The sequence below is a fragment of the Pleurodeles waltl genome, chromosome 7 (assembly GCF_031143425.1).
Source record: "Pleurodeles waltl isolate 20211129_DDA chromosome 7, aPleWal1.hap1.20221129, whole genome shotgun sequence".
Lineage (NCBI taxonomy): Eukaryota > Metazoa > Chordata > Amphibia > Caudata > Salamandridae > Pleurodeles > Pleurodeles waltl.
Window position 1 is genome coordinate 302233608 of NC_090446.1, and position 27135 is coordinate 302260742.

The following is a 27135-nucleotide window of genomic DNA, read 5'->3' on the forward strand; positions in this document are numbered from 1 at the left end:
CGAGGTTAAAGGTGGGACACAGATCCTTTGGCTTCTGCCGGTGAGGCATGAGGGTGTTTCCTCAAATCCCAATAGGGTGGAGTCTGTTGATCAGGATGTGGCAGGAGATGGTGTCAAATGTGGCAGACAGGTCGAGGAGGATGAAGGCTGCTGTTTCCCCAATCAATCAGGGATTTGTAAAGCGCACTACTCACCTGTGAGGGTCTCAAGGTGCTGATGAGGGGGGAGGAGGCACAGGGGGAGGTGCTGCTACTGCTCAAACAGCCAGGTGTTGAGAAGTTTCCCCACGGTCCAGGAGGGCTCTGATGTCATCTGTGGCTGTAATCAAGGCTGTGTTGGTGCTATGATTAGTTTGAAATCCAGATTAGGAGGGGTCCAGGAGGTTGTGGTTTTGTAGGTGTTGGGTTAGTTGCTGGTAGAATGCTTTCTCGAGGACTTATTCTGGATAGGGGAGCAGAGAGATGCAGTAGTTCTTCAATTAGGCTAGGTTGACTGATATTTTTTTCAGGAGTGGCCTCACTTCAGCGTGTTTCCAGACCTCTGGTAAAGAAGCCACAGTGATGGAGGTATTCTGGACCTTCCTGAGCTCGTCTCCAATTGTCTTGCTTCTGAGTTTGAAGACGTGGTGGTGGTGGTGGTGGTGGTAAGGGTCCGTGGGTGATCCTGAGTGCACAGAGTTCATGATGGAGATAGTGTCTTGGGTGGTGAGCAGTTCGCAGTGGGTATGTGGGTAAAAAGGTGTTCGGAATTTGTGTTCAGGCATTTGAGCTGGTTGGTGCTGTCTGTGGTGGAGGGTTGGCGTTCAAAGTTTTTGTTGATGGCCTAGATGTTTTCGAGGCATAAGTCCACAAGGTTGTCACACAGTTCCTGAGAAGGAGTGTTGTCATTCCCGGTGGCTGCGGGATTGGTGAACTCCTTCACGATGATGAAGAGTTCTTTGCTGTGGTTTGTGCTGGCTTTGAATGCAGTCTGCTAGAGCGTTCTTCTTGGTTTCTTTCAGGAGGCAGTGGTACTGGTTGAGAGTGGACCTGAAGGCAGTACGGTCTTCTGTGTTTTTTGCTGATGCGCCACTTTCTTTCAATTTGTTGGCCGTTTCTTTTGTTGAGTGCAGTTCCTTGGTGAACCAGCTTGCTCTTTTGCTTTGTTCTTTGTTGTTGGCTGTCTTGGTGGGAGCGATGGCATCTGTGCATTCTGTGATCCATTGGTAGAAGCTCATTCCTGCTTGTTCAGGGTCGTGTGTAGAATCTGGGAGGTGGGAGTAAAGAGTGTCTTTCTACTGGTCTTCTGATACCTTTTTCCAGTTTCTTTGCATGGATCTGTGGGTGGAGGCATGGTGCCCGGGTAGGTGGGTCCAGAGATGGCGAAGTGTACGCTGTGGTGGTCGGACCAGGTGAATTGTGTGGATGTACCGGACTCCGTCGCTAGAGATGTAATTGTGGTTCAGCATGTGTCATGCATTGTGGGTAGGGTTGTTGACGAGCTGCTTGAGGCCGATGTTCTCAAACTTTCTAGAAGGTCAGGGGAGTTGGAGCCACTGGGGTCTTCAAGGTGGAAGTTGAGGTCTGCTAGGAATATAGAGTGCTCAGAGTCAATTGCTTGCGAGGCAATGAGTTCCGGGATGGCATTGCAGAAGCTGGGTGTGGACCTGGTGGTCCCCATGCAAGGGGACTTTTGAAGGTGCTTCTTCTGTCTCTTTGAAGTTGGGAGTTGAGGTATTCCATTATCGGTGTTGGGTCTTCAGGGGATGTCCTGCAGTGGATTGTGTGACTGTAGGTGATGGCGAGTCCGCCTCTGTCCTTGTTGGTTCAGTCCTGGTGTGTTATCTCGTAACCATTGGGGATGGTGGTGGTGATGTCTGGTGCGGATGCAGGGTTGAACCAGATTTCTGTGAGGAAGATGACATCCGGGGTGACAGAGGAGATCGTGTCCCAGACCTCAATGGCATGTATAACTATTCAACATGTGTTTAGTAGAATGCACTGGAGTTGTGTTGTGGTGGTCTCGGTCGATGTGTGGGGTGTGGCCGCATCTGCGGTGCTGCTGGTGTCATTGGTTGCTTCGGTGCTGAAGGTGAGGCAGCACTGTCGGCAGGAGGACTTTCTTCTGGTGGTACGCAGGGAGGTGCAGCAGCAGTGGTTGATGATGCGTCCAGGGCTGAAAGGTAAGCAGCGGTGTACCTTGGTGGGGTGGGGACGGAAGAGCCAGGTATCCTTGTGCTGTTTGTGGTCCAGGCACAAACAGACTTGCTTTTGTCTCAAACATGCTGCGGCTTCCATTAGGTAGGTCCTGAAAGGAGGAAGGGGTGCTGGGAGGCCGTGGGCGGGGGCTAGGTGGGACAACAAGCGGCAGGCAGGAGAAGCAATTGGGTAAAAAAGGAATGAACAGTGAAGTAAAAGGAGGCAAAACACAGGGGAAGTACTCGGAAAAACGGTGAAAGGAAGGAGAAAGCTGTGAAAATGAGGCAAAAAGCAGAAGAGCACTCGGAAAAACGGGTCAGAGAGCAGGAGAAAGCAGTAAAAATGAGACAAAGAGCAGGAGAAACCACCCAGAATAACAGGGGGAGAGGATTAGCATGCAGTTAAAATGAGACAGAAAGCAGTGAGAATGAAGCAGAAAGCAGGGGAAAGTATTGCAGCAGCAGGGGAGAGCTGACCTGGGACCTCCATTAAGTAGGTCCTGGGAGGAGGGAAGGGTGTTGGGAGGCAGTGGGTGGGAGAACGGGTGGCATGTTGGAGCAGCAGTGGGTGGGGGGTGGAATGAACAGTGGGGGGAAAAGGAGGCAAAAACTGGAGAGATTACTCAGACAAATGGGAGAAAGGAAGCAGGAAGGAGTGAAAACAAAGCAAAATGCATGAGAGAGCACACAATAAGTGGGGAGAGGCAGAGAAAGCAGTAAAAATTAGTCAGAAGAAAGCAATCAGAAAACCTGCAGGGGTGGCGGGGGAAAAGCAGTAAAAACAAGACAGAAAGCCTAAAAAAGTACTCAGAAAACCAGGAGGAGAGGAAGAGAAGGCAGTGAGAATGAGGCAGAAAACAAGAGAGAGACCTTTTCACCTCCTTCCTCGTCACAGAGCATTCATTTCCGATATGGATCCACCCAACCCTCCGTCGCCTACTGACTCCATCAGCTAGCATTGTTTTTTCCTAGTAAGATAACTGTACTGGAGCAACAGAGACTTTTCTTCATGTCTTTGGTGTACTTGGCCTTTGTAAACCATAATGTAACATTATTTTGTGGTGTACAATATGACTAATATTCATTGTGCACTGCATTATCACAATTAAAAAATTAAGGTTCTTTATAGGGCAAGGGCAAAACCCTTTCCTTAAAAAAAAAAAAAAAATGTGCAATTTTAAGCACTGGGGCAAACATTTGTTGAGTTTACCACAAAAAGATGATGTTTGGACGTCTAAAATTAGATACTGGCCCTTAAGAATGGGTTTCGGTTTGTGTCTGGAATAGCAGCTAAAACAATGCAACTATATTAGTTGAAATAAAGGTGTCAATATACAACCAGAGGTGATTGTACACAAAACTTTAATATCTCTGAAATTTGTACTTACATTTTTTATTTTGATGTACATAGATTTTTGTTTTACACAACTCAATTCTAAGACCAATTGTAAAAAGTGAGTTGCTATAAACATCAGATAATGAGTGGTGTGTGCACATAATGTAATACCAGGGCCCCTGGCACATTACTAGAGGGACGTGAAAATCAGCACAATACCACAAAAATGTAGTTGCAAACCATTATTAAGATTAAGCAATGTTCACAAACAGTACAGTGATGTCAATAACTGTCTGACTGTGATCAGTGTTTTGCAGATTGGTGGATTTGTATTCCTCCTGTCAAAATTAAGTTTGTTTGTTACAGTTTAGTTATGTTTACTCTTCATTACATTTGTGTTCACAAATACTGTGAGGGTTTGGGTGAATTATATGATATGGCTGTGGGGCCTTATCCTACAGTACACTCACAAATACCATCTTGGTCCAGTCAGGTAAGTTTGCTTAACCTTAAGCTCTACCCTGGGTAGCTTTGACTCCAAACTGTAAGGCTTAGAAAAGGAACATTGTATAAAGCATTTAACGGCACCAAACAACCACAAAAAGAAAGCAACAACACGTGAAAGCAAGATACTAATTTATTGAAATAGATTTTATTTTTTTGAATTTCTTGAGCCCTTAATGGACAATATCTACTGGAGGGTTCCAGAGATGGAGATTTTTGAAGATATTATTACTTTTAAATGCAACTCCATACAAGCGTTGGTCATCAAAAATGTTTGAAAAGCTAGTTCTGAGTGGCAACTTTCTAGATGTTGCTTAACTTTAATAGTGGTATTAAATCCAACCTGGTTATTGGGTCAGGTTTAAAGATTAATATGATACCTTATATGACCCAGTTTGATAGTCCCATTCAGGAGTTGGCTGTCATACTTAACAAAATACAGCTCCCTGCCAAGGGCTTTATAGGCCTGCCTTTGGGGAGACTTACATATAGTGTTAAGGGGTAGGGCGGTTTTGCCATTGGAGTGAATGTCATGGTCGAACTGGAAGTGAAAACACTGTCCTGTCAATCTGTAGTGGCAGGATGGAGAGCTGGAGATCTTTTTGTACCTTGTCACACACAGGGAGGCACAAACAGTGCTGCAGTCTTGATTGGACACTCTGTCTTACATGCTCTGGGTACATATACTAGGGACTTATAAGTAAGTCGGTTCTTGTCAAATGGATGTATCCATTTTGAAATGCAATTTGTATAGAGTTTGAACACACTTGCACTAAGGTCTGCTTAGCAGGCCTCTGTGCACTCTCAGGGTTGAAAAACAAGCAGCAGCTGTCCAAAAATGTGGGAGTGAACATGCAAAAAGAGGCATATCCTTACAAATACCTAAAGCAATACAGAAATAAAGCAAAAACAATGGCAAGAGACATGGTGCACCTTGTAACCTACAAAAAAAAGGGGACGGTGTCGCTGACTTTGCTGGCAGGACATGTTTTGCCCTAGTTAGGGCTCAGCAGCATGGACCAATCTGTACCTGACTGATGAGCTCTAATTAATGCATACCCAGTCCTAGGTTGCTTATGTTCCACTTCAGGGAGGATTAGGCCTGGCATTTTGGGCCGGACTATTTTCATTGGAGCAGGGTCACACCTCATTTGCATATGACTGAGTACAAACTGAGGTGGCATGGTGTGCAAAATAACAGTTGACTGGGATGTGACCTGAGTATTTACCAGTGGGGGCGATTAATTACGCATTCCACCCCATAACTTTTTGTGTCACTGCGGAAGTTAGGTTTGTCTCCTGGGTTAAGGGTTAGTAAAATCGCTTGCCCTAAATATTGATACCCTGCTTCCGAGGGTTTGTGCAAATCCCAGTTCTAAAATATTTTAGGAAGCTGGAGGGTAGCTTAGAGTCGTATGTTCAGGCTCGCGAAGTTTTGACAGTGACTCATTGCCATTTAGAGTGAGTACTTCCTCTTAGTTCAAATGAACCAGGTAATAAGGCTATGAAACTGTTTCTCTACCTTAGGCTAGTCTCAGAAGGTCTCCCAAGAATACAGTGGTGTAGTTACTGCCTCTATGCAGCAGAACAGATATGCCACCCAGGGGCTGCAGTACTCAGACCTTGAGTATTCCCACCAGACATCTCAAGAAACAAAGAAAAGCTGATTAAAAAATGAGGAATGGGGTTCTCAATGGACAACATTTTTCTACCAACTTTTAACAGACATCCTCATAAAGGTAAATTTTCTTGGTGGCCGTGGATAACCATAACGATAAGTGCAGCAATGGCATTCACAAAGCATTGACTATACAAATCTGTCCTAATCGATTTCATTTTCTTGGTAAATGAATTAAAATCAGTACGTGAAAAGCATCTTACACTTGTCTATTTCCATCTCATTCTTAACAGTTTACGGACCATGTGTACCAAGGCCAATTGGCCTTAAAATCCAGAAACAAATTAAATAATGTTTATTGCCACTGCCTCATCCAGATTCTTATGCGTCAAAATCGAAGTGATCAGTATTTTTTTGACTGTCATTCTCACTTATCAGCAAATCTCATTGCTTTACTAAGAGTGTGACCTCCTGATTGCACAAATTGGACATGCACATTATTTTCTTTCACAGAATGATATTGCGCAAATACAAATCAAGTGGATTAGGTTCTCCTTCTGCACCTTACTCAATCAACACTGACTGGTGGAAGCTGAAAAGAAGTCAGTGTTACATGGAATTGAAAAATACAGGCCATAAACATAGGTATCCTAAGAATTTACCTTGATTCATTTTTCTCATACACTGTTCAAGACAAGTACATATTTTCGTTTGTCCTAGCTTTGACTTAGATGTTTGTGGCAGATTTCCATTTATTTAATGCTTAAAGATCTTCCTCATAAGAAAGCTCTCTTGTTTTCAGTATTTTTTAGCATCAGCTTAAATGTGCTAATGGTCCTTTTGTGACTCCAAATCTTCCTGGAGCTTTGTCATCTAGAACTGAGACCAAGAATCTGGACCAGTGTTGTCTCATACCCCTAGCAGCTTTCCAGTTATTTCAGAATAAGTTCTTCCACATACAAGCACATGGTCTGCTCAGTTTATCACTCATTAAAGTTGCCCCATCATTAAAGATGGTCTTAATATTATGAGCTCCACCTGCAGTTGAGCTTTGTGCAAAGGTCTAGAGGAGTGAAGCGTAGCTCGTATAGTGGGGCATTGAAAGAAAGCCAAGTGTTCTGCTAGGCATGATCAGTAGATGGATAAGTGCACAAACACAAAGTGATGAAGTACAAAGGGTTCCTTAAGCATATGCACTTAATTTAAACAGAGTAGTCAGTAGGCAGCTCTGCAGAGTGGTTACGTCTTTGAGCCTGCAGAGTGGAGAGATCCTTGTGAGTGTCTCGGCCCAGTGTACATCCAATGGATGGCCCTGGAGGAGGATCCGTTTGCACTTGGAGGTGCCTGGTGGGAGCAGGGGCTCTACAATCTGTTGCCAAAAGGCAAAAAGACAGTTCTGTCTCTTGGAAAGCATTCCATTCGAGCTGTTCTAGCTTTTCTGTGTCACACAGATCCTGGACCCTTCTGAGCCTAATGGACTGTGATCTTTCTTGAACCGACAGATCATGGAATGCTCTGCCTCGTCAGCCATATCTCTTCTCCGCCTTTCAGGTCTTATTCCTTCACTGTCTGATTTCTAGCATTTAAATGGTGAACAATGTAAACCTAAAATCATTTTGTTTCTATAATGTGGAACTGTCATTAAAGGAGAGTTTCTTCTCTTTGATAGATCTATAGTTGTCAGATGTTCAGCCTTTGCTTACATTAGAGCAGAGGTCTTCAAACTGGGGGGCCTCAAGTGATCCCAGGGGGGTGCCAGGCTCTAGCCAAAATAAACATTATACAGATAACAGGGCTTTGTTTTAAGCAGAAGCAGGTTATTCCGTTTTTTAAAAGGTAACCGTTCTTAACTGCAATGTTTAAATAGGTCTAGACATATTTAAACATTGCAATCTTTACTAAATATCTGTGAAAAATTATGAGGGGGGCCCAATGATTTTTATTTTTCAACTGAGGGGGGGCGCATTAAAAAGTTTGGAGAACACTGCATTAGAGAATGGTCATCACTCTGACAGCAAAGGCGTTACCCCATCTCCCAGTGCCCCCCACCCCCGGTGCAAAATTATCTTCTGTCTCTAAATTGGGTAGCAGAGGAAGAGCCTGGAGTTTCTGCTCAACAGATCTGAGCAAGTGAATGGATGTATTAGTTAGATAGGCACCTTTATCTGATTGCATCTTGCAACATCTTGCGTATTTCTTTAACAGCAATGAACTGAGTCCTTTCCTCCGGTGACCCTTCATCTCACTCTTTGGAGATCGTTTCCCCCTCTTGATCAAATGCTTCTTCACGTCTTATACTGCATGATACTTTCTCACTGCTGTCATACTGTCTGGCTGAATTTTAGTTTTAGGAACTCTTTAAAGTTTAGAGTTTCTTTGCACTTTATTGTTTATGTGACCAATCTCCCTTTCTGTCTTTGTGTCTCCTTACTGTTTAGCTTTTTAGGAACCCCTTCCCCTTAGTTTTAGCAGGTCGTTGCTGTTGCTTTGAGGGGCTCTTTAAACCTGCTTGATATGAGTTGCCCCTTGTGACTCGTTCAGGGGGTCCGGGCTAATTTCCGTTGTTCTGGTTGTAGGTGTTTCTTGGTGGCCATACTCCTTTGTGATTCAGGGGCCCTGACAGTCTTTTGACCTGAGAGGCCTCGTTACTTCATTACCAGTCTGTCTTCCAAGAGCCACTATGCGGTATTTACCAGGTTTCTTTGTTCATTGGGTTCTTCTAGTTGGGGCCGCTTGTTTTCAGCCTGTGGTGTCGCTGATCCTTACACTCTTGTGTGCGCAGTACCTACATGCTCTGTCTCCCCGTGGGACTTGCCTTTTCTTGACCACGCGTGGCCCCAGTGAGACCATGTGGTACCTGCATGCTCTGTCTCCCCGTGGGACTTGCCTTTTCTTGACCACGCGTGGCCCCAGTGAGACCATGTGGTACCTGCATGCTCGGTCTCCCCGTGGGACTTGCCTTTTCTTGACCACGCGTGGCCCCAGTGAGACCATGTGGTACCTGCATGCTCGGTCTCCCCGTGGGACTTGCCTTTTCTTGACCACACGTGGCCCCAGTGAGACCATGTGGTACCTGCATGCTCGGTCTCCCCGTGGGACTTGCCTTTTCTTGTTGGCCTCCCGTGGTCCCTTCGAGTTGTCGTTCCCACCGGAACGCCTCTGGCCCTGAAGTCTGGCTGACTGCATCTTGACATCCAGGGTCGGCCGCATGGTGGAATGAGCTGTGATGGCCTCGGCTTCCCAGGGGAGCACAATACAGCCTATTGTTCCAGAGAAGCCTTGAGAAGGTTACCGCTGTCTCACAACACCCCCTCCTCTCTCTGGCAGATTGCATCCTTTCCCAAAGCAGTCAAGTCTTTGTTAATGAGGCGCTTCTCTTAATGACGACATAATAGGCCTCCGCCATTAGAAGCCTTTGAAGAAACAGCCACATTCCCAGAAAGCCTCCGTCCCTGTATGCGCACATCAAATGCTTTGGGTTTGTTGTGTTTTGGTATTTGAGCTGCTCTGTGTCTGTGGCAGCTTCTTTTTGGGTTTAGCCTTCAGTCCCTCGGTTTGCCTCTGTTTCATAATCCGTTAATCTAGAAGTTTATTTTCTTTTACAAAATGCATAAATAACTGGTGTCCGCGTTACACTTTCTATCCGGCTAGGACAGAGAATCCAGGTCCGCATTCATCCCTGTAATGTCTCCCTCATAAGTGCTACCTTTCCACACAGAGCACTGCAGCGCATCACTTCTTCCTGTCCATGAGCACCTTTCTCTGTGTTTACCTCTGTGACAGCTTGTTTTCTGCTAACATTTCTTTTTGCATCGTTGTATTTCCCCTCTGGGGCCCCTCAGTGCATGTTTGGTCGTTTTTAGACGTCTGTGTACCTTCGTGCATCCCAGTCTCTTCCTGTGTTTGCCCCTTTGTACCCCTGCATTTTATGATATGTGGTAAATTGCCTTGCTTCTCGCCAGTGACGTCATGTAACGGTATGTTGGTTCCATGTTGACTCTTCCTGGCAGTTAAACCTGGGCTGAGCTCCTGGTAACAGCTGCTCCTGATGGGGTGTCCTATACATGATTATACCTGTTCCTGCTACTGAATACAGGCCTGCTGCCAGGGTTTCTGAGAGAGCCTGTGTTCTCTTCCTGCCAGCCCACCTCCCTGCAGGGTACCTAGTAGGTGTGCGCACTGAGGTGTCTGCTGGTGCTTTTATTCCCTTGTCAGTCTGTGGGAGAAGGATCGCTGCCGGAGTACTCGTTGTGCGCCTCTTTTAAGGCATGCATTTTCTCCACGTGGAGTTTTCTTTGTCTCCAGTTCCCATCACTGAGAAAGCGCAACCTGACGCTAAGAGGGAGGGTGTAGGAGGAAACTGAAGTCGGCCGTAAAGAGAATCTGGCATTTGATCTAAGGAAGTGGACAGGCCTTTAAAAAGCGACAGGCGAGTCTGTGGCGGTATGATGTTCATAACCCTCTTGATAGATATACTGAAGTTGAAGGGTCTGATGATGAACACGTGTGTTAATGTTGAACTAGTAAACTGTTAATAGAATTCTCTGAAGACTGTGAAATAGTCATTAGTAGAGGTAAGGTTTGCAAAATGAGGAATTGTTTTGCCTGAAAAACATTGGCACATGGAGCAATATTTGAGGAGAGTATTATTTTTTTGAAAGATCAATTGTCCCTCCTACTTGTTTTCTGATGTTTTAACCATGCCCGTGTTTCTCGTCTTATTTGTCATCTCTTTGCAGAGGACAATATGTGCTCCCACCATGGGTACCTACTATAAATAGACGTGACAGTGTGATATAATCTCGTACAGATGTACTTCCTTTTAGACATGGGAGTTTTTTATTTATTTATATATATATATATATATATATATATATATATATATATACACACACCAGTGTATTCGGTCTCCCATTGCTCATGTTATTAGTAAAGATGTATTTCTGAACAAATAAGATTTTTAAAGGAAAAAAAAAAATGCATTTAAAATTATTCACAGAAGCCTCTTCAAGTCAGCATAATGTGCTCTGTCGCCCAGAAATTGTTTGTAATCCGCAGTGTTTGAATGCACGGATTTAAATCAGTCTTCAATTTGACGACTTTAATGTAAAAGGTTAATAGTCTGTGTATTTTCAAATAACTTTGAATATCCATTAAAGAAAACACCCAAACACAAGATCTTAATACATTAAAATCAATTGTGAAAATTGTAAACTTGGCCTTTTATAATGGATTATTTTATCGGAATCATAGTGAACCTGTATAATCTGATTTCCCCCTCGCCCTGTAGGTTTTGGTATTTAAACTGATATTCCGCCCGAAACTGTCCGGAAGAACTCCATTCCAGCCAGTTGGGTGTTGGGCCATCATATTTAATAAACCGTCTCTCAGCCTGTCAAAGGTGCCTCCTCTTTTGCTTTCACTAATATTAAATATAAAATATTTTTTGGCTCTTGTAGCCGCAATAAAGCTCTTTTGAATTGAAATATAAAGACATATAATATATCTACCTACAGGGCCTTTCAATCAGCCCTCTTCATCCATTGGTCTGTTATTGTATCATTCACATTTTGATTCTGCCCACTACCGCATACAGCGCGGGGCAGTGGTTAAGCCTGATTCGGCCACTGTCTGACCTCATTGTGAGTGACCGCATTCTGGCCTTTCACAAGACGCACATCCACACGCAAAGCAGTTCCACCAGCTACTGTAGCGATGTGTGCTTGCAGAGAACCCACAAAATATTTTTATACTTTTAGCTGACGAGTAACGTTTTGCAGATTTTTTTTTTTTTTTTAAACACAGAACAAGCCCTCACAAAGTCAAAAGGTTGATAGTGCAGAACTACCTGCTTTTCCAGTGCTTGTTTGCATCAAAGAGGGATTCTAACATACTTCGCCTAGAAGCATGCTGTAGTGACCAATCTTAAAAATATGATTGTAGCTTTTTTTTTTTTTTTTAAACACGCAGACATCTTGTTTAGGAATCCAAGAGAGCTACGGCTCAATATCCTTTCACTTTAGACTATGAAGAATTCCCTTAGGTTGACAATATTTGCACCCTGAAAAGGACCAGTATTTTTATTGAAACAGTGAATCCTGGTCCTTCCTGATCGAATCTCTTTTGGCTTTTCGCCTGGTTTGAATGCATGCGTGCATGAATGAATTAATGAATAAATAAACAAGACTAAGGTTTAGCACACATCACATGCTCATCATCCCTAGATCTGTTCAGCCACAAGTAATCTCACAATTCAACAAACCTTAGCACATGTAACCAACCAAAAATATTGTGCAGACTGAAACATTACTTCTTTACTTCTTACCTTTAAGGTGACTTTTTAAGTTGAGGAATTTCTTCCAGCTTCCGCTTTTTATGCATTTGCTATTCCTTTCCAAATCGAGACCAACGTGAAGATAAAAATAAAACTTAAATTTTGTTCCCTCGTAATACTTAGCTCAGAGTTAATATTTTGTCGCAGGATCCCAGAAGCCATTACCAGAGACTAGCTGTCAGTGCTAGAAGGCCTCATAAAATAGGCTCTGACAAAGTAGGTACCAAATGAGACGGAACAAAATGTTGGAATGCGTGTATTAATTCTAGCCAATGGTCATTTCTCAGGACTGTGTTCCTTTCCATTGTTTTTATCTCGTCTTTGCCTTAGCAAAATACTCATAACGACCACTAGAGCTGAAACATCTTTTAATGTCATCGTTGCAAGGGGTATTGTTTATTACAAAGGGCTTGGAGCTGCCCATAACTTTGTATTTGTTGGGATCACTGATACTCTTCTTTGCTGTTTCCTTATTGGCCAACGCATATCAAACGTCGTTTTTTTTTGGGGGGAGGGGGTCTGTGGATTGTGAAGCAACCACAGAGTAATTCACATTAATTAGTGCCCGTCTGCTGCTTGTGCTGTGATTGAGGTACTATTTCTTGCCCCAGACACCCACCGACCCCTTGTCCGCATTTCTTTGGCTCTGCCCACCCACCCCTTGTCCGCATTTCTTTGGCTCTGCCCACCCACCCCTTGTCCGCATTTCTTTGGCCCTGCCCACCCACCCACCCCTTGTCCGCATTTCTTTGGCCCTGCCCACCCACCCACCCCTTGTCCGCATTTCTTTGGCCCTGAACCACCCACCCACCCCTTGTCCGCATTTCTTCTGCCCTGCCCACCCACCCACCCCTTGTCCGCATTTCTTCTGCCCACCCACCCACCCCTTGTCCGCATTTCTTCGGCTCTGCCCACCCACCCCTTGTCTGCATTTCTTTGGCTCTGCCCACCCACCCACACACCCACCCCTTGTCTGCATTTCTTTGGCTCTGCCCACCCACCCACCACTTGTCTGCATTTCTTTGGCTCTGTATTGTCTGCATTTCTTTGGCTCTGCCCACCCACCCACCCCTTGTCTGCATTTCTTTGGCTCTGCCCACCCACCCACCCCTTGTCTGCATTTCTTTGGCTCTGCCCACCCACCCCTTGTCTGCATTTCTTTGGCTCTGCCCACCCACCCCTTGTCTGCATTTCTTTGGCTCCGCCCACCCACCCCTTGTCTGCGTTTCTTCAGCTCCGACCACCCACCCCTTGTCTGCGTTTCTTCAGCTCCGACCACCCACCCCTTGTCTGCGTTTCTTCAGCTCCGACCACCCACCCCTTGTCTGCGTTTCTTCAGCTCACCCGCCCGCCCACCCACCCCTTGTCTGCGTTTATTCGGCTCATCCGCCCACCCACCCCTTGTCTGCGTTTATTCGGCTCATCCGCCCACCCACCCCTTGTCTGCGTTTATTCGGCTCATCCGCCCACCCACCACTTGTCTGCGTTTATTCGGCTCATCCGCCCACCCACCCCTTGTCTGCGTTTATTCGGCTCCCCCACCCACCCCTTTCTTTGCCCACCCACCTCTTCTCTTCTCCACCCCCCCACCCCGCCCTCCCTTCACAGCTTTTTTACACCTCCCCACCCCTTCTCCACGTTATGTTTATTTCCAAAAAGAAACGCAGCTCTTTACCTCACATGTCCACAAGGAATAACACTGTTTTGTTTAACTCAGCGAGGCCTATCCGAAAGAGGATGGCACTGTGTACCCAGAGCTTCAGATGTGCTCATGCCCAAGCAGACTTCAGGCATATGATTTGAAATGGTCTTGTGGTTCAATTCTGGGGATAGGGGTGAGCAGTAGTGAAGACGCTGTTGGGGGGGGAGGGGCGGGACGTCTGGCAGAGCATTCATTACAACACTGTATTTTGAGGTTGCCTCCCAGGGGGAGGGTGCAAAAAGACAAAACAGAAAAAATTGTTTGCGGCTAGTTATGATCAATAGACCTAAAACGGTAAACATTTTGTATCCCGTTACCCCATATTTTGAAAAAAGGTGGACAAAATATATGGGAATAAGATGTAAATCGAGGAAGGAAGAGTGGTCTTGGATCTTACAGACTAGAGCTACGCCCTACAGGAGTTTTGGAAGACTAAAGTCTCTCCGGGACTGTCCCACTAGAATAATAGTTTAGAAATCTGATCTGCTTACTAGCTAACTGTACAGATTTGTAATAAAGTACTGTGTGATTTTAAGCAGATTATGTTAAGCATGATTGAGTCTTAAGAATGTCTTATGAAAGAAAAACCAGTACATGTATTTAGAAAAATGTGTCATGGGGACACCATTTTCTTTCAACAACCTACTGAGGGTGCAGTCCTGGTTCATTTCCACTTACCCAATTGGAATTCTAACAGACCCCCAAACGCGCAGGACTGGAACCTCGAGCTTTTGATGAAATGGAGCCGGAGCCCTCCGTATGGGAACGTAGAAGTGTGTTTGAAGGTCAGAGTGTGCTAGGCTTTTCATCCTAGAGGAAGAGGTGCAAGTCCTAGGATTAACAATAGTAGGTAGTACCCAATGTAAATAGCTGAAAAGCTGGTGCAGGACCTGACTCAAAAGTAGTGTGCTTCGTTACTGTGCATTACAGCATGGGTACCGTTCCAGTTTAAAACGTCTTGCACATGCCTCCAATGCAATTGATTCGGCAAGGTCGGTATTGTGCCTTTGGATATATATTCATGTGTTGGCTGTGAGTTAAAACCATGTGAAACCACGTTTACAGCGAACAAGCTTAGTGCCTGTAAGGGCCACGAGAAAGTCTCCTCGGGGACGAAACCAGTCATCTGGCACAATTGGCCATAATATGTTTTTAATCCATTTCTTCGGATGAAAAATAATTATAACGACTTTTAAATTGCAAAGAATGCAAGACGTTGTCAGAATATCTGTGTGAGGGACTGATGATGGCCTGAAAAAATGGATTGTCGTAAAAGGTGCTGAGGGCACACTCCGTTCTTTTAGAAGTGTTCGACATGTTGTGTTCCGTAAACTGGCATCTGCCTCTGGTCTCTTGGTGCTGTTTTTCTTCCGAGTATCCGCAGGTTCACCTTGAAGCGAGACTGGTTTGTGCACCTCCGGGCCTGCCCTCCTGCTGGCAGAGATCCACATTACTTCAGCTGTCCTGTACTCTCTTCACAGCAGCGCCCTTCGTCATAGCCAAGTCTGCCGCTGCGACTATTAGCAGGAACTGGAGGAGGAGGGTGTTTATCACCATTATCAGCTTGACAAAGACATTGTGATTCGTGAATGCTGTGGTGCCTTCCACGTCAAACCCTTGCCAGTATTTGGTCTAGCACCGTTGACCAGAGAAGAGCTGGGGGCCTGATTCCCTGGCTTGTGACGTGTTTCCTGCGCTCTCTGCTGGGCCCTTGACAGCAGTGAACAGGCCCCTCTGGAGGCCACATTGCCCAGGACCATCGAGGCACCTCTGTTAGATATTCTAGAGCTAAGTGTCAAAAGGGTCCTTTCGGAACCGACCACGCCCACAGTCCCTGGTGACGTGCAGCCACTGCCTGCTTCGTACATGCAGTGCTTTTAGAGTCAGAGCAACAACTATGCAACCAAGGCAACATAAGAATTGATAACGAAGCACTCAGGAGTTTATAATCCTTAATGGAAGAGTCCACAGTGTAGGGAAAGAAACAAAAACGGTCGTGATGTATTCATTTCGCAGTTTCCAACTGGTCCAATATATTTTTTTTCTTTTAACCTGACTTTATTGCGTGATCATTTGACATAGCACATATATGCTGGCGCACCGCGGACGTATTACAAATACATGGTGTTACAGATAATGGTGACCAGCTGGCCAAGGAAAGTGCGTAAACTGATGGTCCGTTAAGGTAAGTGTAGGAAGCCTTGTAGGACCACCCAGCATAGTCTTGTAGGACCACCCAGTATAGTCTCCACCGCTCAAGCCTTTCCCATATTTGTCCAACCAGCACACAGGGTGCAGTCCAGTGGTGCATACAAATTTACGTCCAGCAGTGCTGTCTTGAAGTATTAGGCCTTTTCAAGCTTTTCCTTAAATATGTAAATATTAACCAACGTGGAGTGGCTAGTCGGCGAGTGTTTATCTATTTAGGCTCATGTGTGGTGGGGGAAGGGTGTGTAGGGTCAGGGAAGAGAGTATCTGCTAATAGCTTTAGATGTAAAGGCTTGGCGGTGAGCAGCATGCGCAACTGGTCCAATATTCTTTAGACACTGAAAACATCAGGCAGCCGACACGTGTTTCTTCTTATAGTGACTTTTTCAAGGCTGAAATGTAAAAGGCGTAGTAAAAAAAATTATTTTCACAGTTACGGGTGTTAGCCTATAAAGCAGCGGTATCTTGCGTATATGAAACGTGTATGAATGCTGCAAAATATGCACCGGTAGGGAATACTCCGTAATGAGTAATGTCAGATGACGTCAATATCTCAGGAGGAGAACATTGTAAGCTCCCACCTGTGCAGCTACAGGCACAGTTTCAGCTTTTCAGGGCAACTTAGGCATTCGCCCAGAGCAGCACCATTTAGGGGGTACTTCGTGTGTTAGCTCTAGCCTCAGTTTTCGAGACTGCAGGTTCTGGGTACTGGGCAACAAGGGTCTGCCCTTGTGTGCTTATCGCCGACTCCGCCTTTCAGTTTCTGCAAGTCAACTAGCTGACTTCCCAAGGGAAGGCCTGGGTGCTTAATTTGTGTCAGTGGTTGGCAGCAGTTCTCATCTTTGGAAACTAGGCCTTATTTTCCAGCTTCTGATTTAAACCAAGAACAAATAAAAGCCAAACACTGTAAAGAGAGAAGGAAAGAGGAAGAGGAAAATAGGAAAGCAGTGACAACAGTAGGAAGGAGGGGTAGGAAGTGTGACACAGAGACTGGAAGAAAGGTGCGTGAGGTGGAATCGAGACTTGGCATCCGCTGGATGCATCAACCCAGGCACTTAGCAGTGCCTATAGTGAGCTCCTAAGAAAAGCATTGGTCCACTTCCTTTTTTAGGGCGAAGCCCTTACGAAGTCTTGTGGGAATTCAGAAAGCTTCCCTAGGAATGCATTCTGCCCATTGATGACCATTGACTTTGTGGTTTTTAACTCACATTTTCTGCATTTCTATTTCCTGGCTTTATTTGTTTTAGGCTGTCTAGCTTGAGTTCATCCCTCCTAATGCCCAATTCGTGTTTACTGTATTCTTCCAGGAACTCGCTTTTTGTAAACAGGCTTTTAAATCTTGTCTTGTCACATTTGCTGTGCTTTCAAAGACAAAGGTCAAATGTTAGCCACTGTCTTCTGAGGGAGCGTGCTGTTTACTTTTCCTTCTCTGACTTCAGAGTGAGATAATTTATGTGACAATCCTGCTGAGTAGGAGAGGGTGTGGGATGTTTTTCTTCCTAGCACACAGCAAAAAAATGAACTGCTGATATTTCAGAATATATTAGAATTAGTACAAGTGAAGCACATATTTTGTAATTTTAAAGTGTGGTGCAAACAAATATTTTAATACGATCAAAACACAACAATACACTAGGTGATGACATTTGCACATATCATTATTGCTGTGCAAATAAAATGGACATTTCAAATGTGTTGTCTGTAATGTCAGTGCACTAACACACAGTGCATACTCCACACTACGCCACTGTACTTTGACCTTCCACTCTATGCCACGCCACTCCATTCTACGACATGCCACTCCACGCCCCTCCAGTCCACGCCAATCCATGCCACACCCATCGACTCCCCCACTCCACTCTACTCCATGCCAGTCCATTCCACTCCACCATATCCAACTCCACGCCAATCTATTTCACTCCAATTGATCCCACTCCAATCTACCCCATTCCACTCCAATGCATCACAACCCTAACTGCCCCACTCCAATCTACCCTACCCCAACATATCCCAGTGCACCCCACTATGATCCAGTCTACCCACTCCAATTCAAATCTACCCCAGTCTACCCTATTCCACTCCATTCTACCCCACTCCACGCAATCTAACTCAGTCAACCCAACCTCACTCCAGAATATCCCACTCCGTTCCAATCTACCACACTCCACCCAAATCTGCCCCACTCTGCTCCAGTCTACCCCACTCCATTCCTGTCCACTCTAATCTGCCCCAATCCACCCTCCCCAGTGTACCCCAATCCAAACCAACCCACTCCACTTCAGTCTGCCAGACTCCACCCCAACCTACTGTACACCACCCCACTCCAGTCTACTCTACTCCACCACAGTCTGCCACACTCCAATCTACCCCCACTCCATTCATCTAATTCCACTGCACCCCAATCCAATCTACCATACTCCAATCTACCCCTCTCCAATGTACCCGATCCCAATTTACCCTACTCCAATCTTCCCACTCTAATCTTCTGCACCCCACTCCAACCTACCCACCCCATTCTACCCCGCTCTACCCATTCTACCCCGCTCTACCCATTCTACTCTGGTCTACCCCATTCCACTCCAGTCTCTACCCCTATTCTATTCCACTCCAATAATCCCACTCCCAACTACCCCATTCCAATCGTACCCACTCCATTACAAGGCATCCTACTCTAATCCACCCAGCCTATCCCACTCCACTCTACTCTACCCCACTTCACTCCATTCTATCCCTCATCACTCTTCGGAAATCGATCTCGCACCACTCCAGTCTCTAGTCCCCTCCAATCTGTCCGGCTCCACTTAAAGCCATTTAGCCCCACTTCAATCCATCTCACTCCAATCCACCCAATCTAACCCAATCTACCACACTCCATTCCACTGTAACATAATCTACTCCACTCTGCTTTCTTCCAATCTACCACAGACCAGTAAATTCTACCCAGTCTCAATCTAACCGACTGCACCTTGGGCCACCCAACTCCAGTATACCCCACCCCACCCCACTCCACACCAAACTACCCTACTCCAAACTACCTCATCCAAATATACCCCCCTCCAGTCTACTCTACTCCAATCTATTGCACTCCATTCCAGTCTACCTCACTCCAAACTACTTCACTCCTATATCTCCTGCTCCAATCTACACTCCGCTCCCATCTACCCACTTCACTCCAGTCTACTCTACTATAAGCCACCCAGTCTTCTTCAGTGCAATTTTCCTCACTCCAATCTACCCCTCTCTAGTCTTTGCCAATATATCCCACTCCAATCTACCCCACACCCATGTACCCCACTCCACTCCAACCTACCCCACTCTTCCACGGTCTACTCTACTTTACCCCACTCCTATCTACTCCACCCCTTCCCAATCTACCCGAAACCACTCCAGTCTACTCCCCCAATCAACCCCCACTCCGTTCCAATCTATCCTACTATAATGCCCACATCTACCTCCCTTCACTCCAATCTCCCCACTCCACTCTACCCCACTCCACTGCAGTCTACCCCAGTCCAAGCCACCCCACCTCACTACAATCTACCAAGCTAATCTACCCAACTTGCCCACTCCTGTCTCCCCCACTCCAATCTATCCCCCCATGCTACCCCACTTCCCTCCAGCCTACCCCTATCCAATCTACCATCCTCCACTCCAGTCTACCACACTCCATTCCGGGCTAGCCCACGCCATCTCAATGCACTCAAATCTACCCTACCGTAACCCCACTTTCTCCCAATCTCTCCCAATCTCTCCCACTCTCTCCCACTCTCTCCCACTCTCTCCCACTCTCTCCCACTCTCTCCCACTCTCTCCCACTCTCTCCCACTCTCTCCCACTCTCTCCCACTCTCTCCCACTCTCTCCCACTCTCTCCCACTCTCTCCCACTCTCTCCCACTCTCTCCCACTCTATCCCACTCTATCCCACTCTATCCCACTCTATCCCACTCTATCCCACTCTATCCCACTCTATCCCACTCTATCCCACTCTATCCCACTCTATCCCACTCTATCCCACTCTATCCCACTCTATCCCACTCTTCCCCAGTCTGTCCCACCTTACCAGGTTCCACTCTACTCCAATCTACCCCACACCACTGCACACCACTAAATGTTAGACATGCAGAACAGCAGCCATGTTGGTGTACATCATGACTAAAACACATTGCCAAAGCCAGTAGCTCTCTCATAGGTGAGATCTAATGGCTGCTTTTGTTTTTTCTATTTTTACAAAATAAAGCTGTTTTGCCTGATTGAGTTATAGGTTGAGCAGATAGGCATGTGAGTTCTTTATCCCATTGTATAGGCAAATCTGAGCCATCCATCTCCTGTGAGGACATTTCTGAAGTGTTCTGCAGCACTTCAGGCTATGCAGTTGGACCTTGAAGGACAAGCACTGCCATTATATCAAAGGTGGGTGAGAAATGGGCACTGTGTGTGGAGAGAGAAAGTAGCTTACTTGGTCTGACTCACTTGGAATTACCAATGCAATAAAATGTTTTTAATTCTACACCCTTTCATATTTTTTCAAAGAGCCTCTTGAGGAGAGAAGCTGCACTCTTACGCTGAAAAGAGAATAGCAGAGGGATGACTTAGCTGACAGGAAGGGCATAGGAGACGCCTTTACATTAGGACAACCACCATCAACCCGCTTAAACAATCCACACAATAAAAGGAGGTCATGCTTTCAGTTCATAAAGAGATATGCCGAAGTAAATGTGACTGCTGTGTCATAGATTCCTTACATTGCAACGGCTGCTATCTTGGGCGGCTTTCAAGTACTCCATCCCCACAGCTCCTAGTCCTCCCTCAGCCAGTTTCAAGACTGAACAGTCTAAACCAATTTGAATTCTCGTAACACAGGAACAGCTTGCATCGTTCATCCCAGCAGATCTCCGCCCTTTGGGTCAAATCTTTCTAGTCTGTGTTAGGATCATACAGAAAGCTATCCTCTAAACGGGTGAAGCAAGCACAGTAAAAGAGTTGATAGTTCAGGAGTCACACACAGACACGCATACACACCTTGGTGGACCTGCAAAATAACTCCTGGCGACCACCTAAAGTTAACTGCCCACGCTTGATTTCTCACTTTTTATGAGTGCTCCCCTTTTAAGTGCCACATCCCAGGATTGGATGAGTGCCCTTCTCTGCTTACTTACACACAACACCAAAACGCTTCCCACATATACCCTACCCCAGATTCATTCTTCCCAGCATGCACTTCCACAGTGTGGCACGGTATCCATCAGTGCACTTTGGCACCTTCAAAGAGCTATGATGTGCTATACAAATGCAATTACAATAGCATTGACACAAGACCGCGGAGATCACTGGCCATCATCTGATGCATTCACAAAGCTACCTGCCTGACAAAGGCAAATAAACAAAGATATCTGATAGCTCCAAGGCTTGGTTGATCAGGCTGATGGGTGGCACTATCTGAGGGGAATGAACGCAGTGTCATATGAGTGAGTAAGGACTATAGGAAAGAAGAAGATGTCTGTGGTAGAGTATTGGTGAATGTGGCTTGGCGCAGGGTAGAGAGGGCTGGCGAAGTTGAGCACCAGGAGTATGAATACTGATTATGTAAAACCTGTGGAACTTGAGTGACACCCCTGCTTTTATATGAATGTGAAATATAGCAACCTGAGTCTATAATCTGTCAAATGTGTGTCCTTTTACTGATGACCTTTCTGTCTCAGACTTAAATTTGTAAACCATGTCTAACCTGGAAGACCCGTCTGCTTTCTGGTACCATAACTTAAATGGACCTAAAATGGGTAGGTCACAGCTCTGCTGTCTGAGGGCTGGATCCTAAATGAATAGCTGTGCTATCAAGAGATGCGAACCCTGCTGGACTGCATGTCCTAGGGATCACCATGGTGTTCAGTGCCTGAGCAGCATGTCTGTGTAATAAGGGGGCATATCTCATGTTACACATATCTCAGTCTCCTCATTTTCGTCACTTGCTGGTACTTTGGTTCCTTGTGCCAAGGCAATGTGGCTGTTTTTATAAAGGGACTGGGCTTGGTGGGAGAGGGTGGTCAGACAGTACCTGCTAATTGGCAGTGGGGTGCTGGCTTTGCCTTTTTGTGGATATATGGGAGCCTGCTCGATCAATCACTCAGTGTATAAGAGCTTGTTAGTACAGGTTTCTGTTTATCTAAGAGCAGCTTGTAATACTTGGGGGCTATATAAAGGCTGGTAGTGCTGGTTACTAGATACATAAGAGCTAGCAGTACTGCTTAGAGAGTGTATTGGGTCTGACTTCTAGGTATATACAAGTTTGTAATACTGCTTACTGGGTATATAGAAGTTGGTAGCACTAGTTAGTTGGTATTTACATGCTGGTACTTCTGGTCTTTGTTATTTATTGACTGGAAGAAGTGCTTACTAGGTATGTAGCAAGTGGGAGTACTGTGAACTGGGTATAGAAGGGCTGGTAGTGTTGCTTACCAGGCATGTAGGAGCTGATAATATTGCTTGCTGGGTATATAGGAGCTGATTCTACTGATTATGTATGGGGCTGGGTGTGCTCCACTACGAGGCAAGTTGAATGCTGGAAGGAGAAGGTGACCCCAGACACATCCATTTCGCTGGACATTGTGTGGTGTCTGTTCTGTGGGGGTGCTCTTGGGGGCAGATAAAGGGGACAGCACCTTCCGAACCAGACATTGAATGTGTGACAAACAAGGCACTGAATATACTAATGGTTATTGCAACATGTCTCTATTTGTTGCCTTGTTATATTTTTAAGTTGATGGTCCGTTTACATAACATTTTTTTTACAATATTTATTATTTATGGTGTATATAATTTGCATAAACTCTAACAATAAATATTGTGTAGTGGGCACATAAAAAGAGTCTCTTATTTGTCACACTGTTTCCTTTTTTATGGTGAGAAGTATCTTTGAAACAGTTTCTTTCAACAGGTTTACATCCGCAATTAGCACACAAAAATGTGCATCCTATTTTTAACCTTTAAACTACTGCATGAAAAATTGGCCTTCCATCACTGTTTTTTTAAAATCGCCCTCTGCTTCTTTCTACCTTCTGTCTCCCTCTTCTGTATACAAGCTACTCTAAAATCTCACTGTCTTAAAGCTCTTTGGAAACCATAACAATATGTATTAATTCCAGTTAGGAATTGTGTCTCAACTAGCCCCCTCTAATGATCACATCCATGCAGTCAATTACCACAAAGAAACTGGTGGGAATGCAGGGAATGAGCATGCAAAACTGACCCCAATAATCAGTTGACTGACCACTAATTTGGCTCCCAAGTATCGTGCTACTCGCTGCAAAGTGCTTCGACGCCTTGTTTGGGGTAGTAAGCTCTATACAAATACAATTTATAAAAATGTATTTATAACTGAATAACTACTAGAACTGCTATCTAGGTGTATAGGAGCTGACAGTGGTGCCTACTAGAGACACAGGAGCTGGCAGTTCTGGTCACTGGGCATTCAGTAGTTGACAGTCCTATACATCCGACATGAGGATCTAGCAATGATTTGTAGTGGACAGATTCCTCAGTTGCCATTAAAGTGACGCTTTTATTGGGAGTGTAACCATCTGTTTTGTGAACTTCTGCATCTCCGAGGTGCAAAGGTGGAGGTTATGCGAGCGCTAGGTGTCGGTTGCGGTGTAACTTCGTCCCGCAAGGCTATGGTGTAAACGAGATGTCACGAAGCGCTAAACACTGTACTGTTCGAATACGTTTCTTTCGATATGCCTAATCTCGCTCTTTTTTTTTTAACCGAAATCTGATCTGGATAGAAAATATCCTCCCGAACGATATCCAATTTCAGCTATGAAAGCGAGAGGTAAAAGCTTCCTGACCCGGAAGTATCCACTGGTCCGTTCATGCGCGCCTCGGCCTGGAGTCTCGCAGCTGCGGCCAAGCGCCCTGAGTCTGAGCACGCCGCGCATTCCTCTCTCTGCCGCTCGGCCGCAACCCGTTGGTTTTGTCTAAACTTGACTGAAGAGCTTTGGGTTCTGCTTGTTGAGAAATCACCGCCCACATAACTGGGTGTCTGCGTGCACGCTATGAAATAAAACAATAATTAATGGCTCATTGCTGCGGAGAAAAATACTACGAAGAAACTAAGAGCTGTGTGTTTCCCGGTCCTGCACCATGTTTCGCCGGAATAGATGACTGAAGCAGCGCGAATTACCTTGCAGCTATAAAAAGCCCGTGGAGCAACCTGTAGTTAAGGGACGAGTAAGGTGGTCGTTAGTCAGGAGACCTCAGTTAAAAATGTCAAACCGTTAATCTGAGAATGTTTTCCTGTTGCCGAGGCACCACATTCGGAAACTCCTTACCGTGGTATTCGGTAATTCCAGTGCTAATACCGCCAACCTGCAAGTGTACCGCTATTGGAATGAGGGCATTACGGTCGAAATCTGTAATTCTCCTGTGATTTTACGTAAAATCCCGAAAGTGCAGGAATACCGCTTGCGTAATTACCGTGTGTTTATCTCGGAAATCTGCTTCAGCTGATAAATTGCCAGCACCTTGCAAGAAGAGGGCAGTTTTGACCATCTGCGTTATATCTTTCGATCTGTTATTTCCAGCTTGTGCTTGTAACACCAAGTGCCATATATATTTTAATCATTTGTATTTAATTCGATGCCAAAGAAAGCAGTGAGAGAGTAAATGGCAATAGTTTATCTGTTGAACACATATTTACGTGGCGTAGCAGTTCACAAATAGACATAGGGCGTACTGAAGCAAAATTTACCACAACTTAATACATTTACTATCAAGTGTGTTGTTTGTTTCAAGCAAGTAGTAAAAAAAAACATTAAAAGAGTCAATAGATCTGCATTGGCAGCAAGCCTTTTGGCTTTGTTTCTGTTTGTTCTGTTTTGTTGTCATGTGTTTGCAAACCTTTATTGTTGAGGGAGCTGGTGGGTTTAGTTCAATCTAAAAGAAGAAACTGTCTAAAAGCAAAAAAATTTTTGGTCTCCAAATCCGCAAATTGCCATAGTAGTCCCTGTCACTGAAGGACTACTGTGTGAGTGAATGTGCTCCTTGTGAAAGGGTAGAATGCCCACACTCACAAGGAAGTTAGTCTATTAAGTGGGTTGATGCTTTGCCTGATAGTGTATTCTGTGATGGGTGGAACAAATGTGAATGGCACAACAGACCAGTGGATGAAGAGAGCTAGCTGAAAAGCATGATAACCAACTATATTATGCACATCATTTTAGTAAAATCAAAAAATTTTGGCTAACGCCACACCTAATGTTAAAGGGGTGTGAGTCCGGTTTTCACATCTTACTGTTGCAGCTGTTTCCCTTCTAATGTCCCCCTTTCCACCCCACCCCCAAACACCAGTAGTATCCTGGACCTTCTTGTGAAATAATTAGCTGAGCAGAATAGAAAAATAAAACGGGTTTCTGTTTAGTGACATCTTTGCAGAACAAGCATTCAGTAGGACATTAATATCACATTCCCACCTGGGTGTGAAATCAGCCAAGAACAGGATACTAAAGTCTAATTTTACAAATAATGGGTTGTCCTATGAGTAATCAAAGACAGACAATTGAAGTATCATTGGACCACTATGTGGCCATACAGGTAGAGAGCTCTTCTCAAAGTAAAATATCTTCATTAAACCTCTGAAGTACATGCTTTGAGGCTAATGAATAGGGTTTCCATAATGTTTAAAAACAATTTAACAACATTGAGAAATCTATATTAACTTTGAGACCATGGGATTACACAAGAACATTAAAGGGGTCCAAGATGTGGACGCCCAAATTGGAACCGGTCTTAACTGCACTTTTCAGGTAATCCTGTTTATCCACTAATTAAAAGTTTAATAAACAGTAGGCTTGCAAGCCATCTCATTAACTAGGCTCTGTGTGGATACAATGCCCTACATTTTGTTTACTGACTAGAAAAAATAAGTAAAACACAATAATACCAACTTTAAATGGTCTCTATGCCCAGATCATCCATTAAGATTTGTCATGTAGAATCCTTGTGAGCAGTTAGTTTGGAGTGTGACTACCAGTTGGAATAGTCTTCCTGTCACAATATGTAACGAGTTTGAGGAGTCTGAGTCAAAGCAACACTCATGCGTGCACGGGGTGTTATTGAATGGTGAGTTGTGAACAAAACTGTGTCTTTCCTTGTTATCTAAATTACTTTATTGTGAGTAAACATTAGAGTTTGATTTTCTCCATGAACATGAAATGCAGAACCTGGAAGTCTCACAATTTACCTTAGTTGAGATTATAAGAAGAAATAAAAGGAAGGAGCTCCTAAAATTACCAACATGTGTTTCCCTGCTGGCAACATGGGGCCAACATGCATTTTGAGGCACTGCAAATACAAGTATACAGAGGTTCCTCCTGTATCGGGACTTTATTGTGGACCAGAATCATAGTCACAGACCGTGTCTTACCACACATGTGACTTTCCAAAAGCAGTTTATTATAAAGCCTTGAAAAAAGCGTGCTGGAGGGATTTTGCCAAGAGCGAAACATGTGGCTATATTTAAACGCTAAGTAATCATCAGAAATCCTGCCCCGTCCACTGTGGACATGGAAGTCTATATTTCCAGATACCGGTGTCTTCCTGCACCGGTATCTGGATACCCTATCAGATGTCCCTTTCAGATCTCCATCACCGTCTTGCAAAAAGCAAGAAAGACACATATGAACTCCAAAGTTATGTGAAATCACAGACCCTTGTCTGACAGCAAAAGTTATCGACTGATGGTTTGTTTTTCTCTTCCTTCTGTCTCCCTCGTTCAAAAACCTGCAGGATGTTGATCAATATGAAGTTAAAAGTTCTGAGCCAGCCAAGAAACCAAAACCTGTGACGGCACAAGTGACGAAGAAGCCAAAGAAGGAACCCAAGAAGAAACGGTAACGAAGCTTGGCAAAGGCACCGAACTGTATGCCACCTGACTGCGAACAGGCAGCAGCCCTGACTGCTTGACATCACCGGCGGTGTCCAGACCTCACACTCAAGGGACAAGTGCCCTTTCCTTTTGTGCTGTGAGTGGCACGACAAAGCTACACAAACCATTTCACACGACCAACCCCAGATAAAAACAATTTTTCAAGTGCATAGTGTGTAAAAACCACAAACACTGACTTGGTTCGAACAAACTCCAACAACCGTCTCTGTACAAGTGTTTTTTGTAACCTGTTTTGTTTACTTAAGTGTTAAGTCTCTGGGGTGTATTTAGGCTCCACCCTTTGTTACCTAAATTCCCTCAACAATGGGACTTTGATG

The 27135-nt window shown here is 44.9% G+C and overlaps 1 protein-coding gene across 1 annotated transcript in view; it reads left to right on the forward strand.

Moving 5' to 3' along the window:
* The window catches only part of MANBAL (mannosidase beta like), a 49936-nt gene extending 23034 nt beyond the window's left edge, over positions 1 to 26902 (forward strand). Inside the window, exon 3 of the mRNA XM_069243726.1 lies at positions 26659 to 26902. Within this exon, the coding sequence (XP_069099827.1) occupies positions 26659 to 26766 (108 nt within the window). The 3' untranslated portion in view covers positions 26767 to 26902. The remainder of the gene's footprint in view (positions 1 to 26658) is intronic.
* Positions 26903 to 27135: the final 233 nt, after the last annotated feature.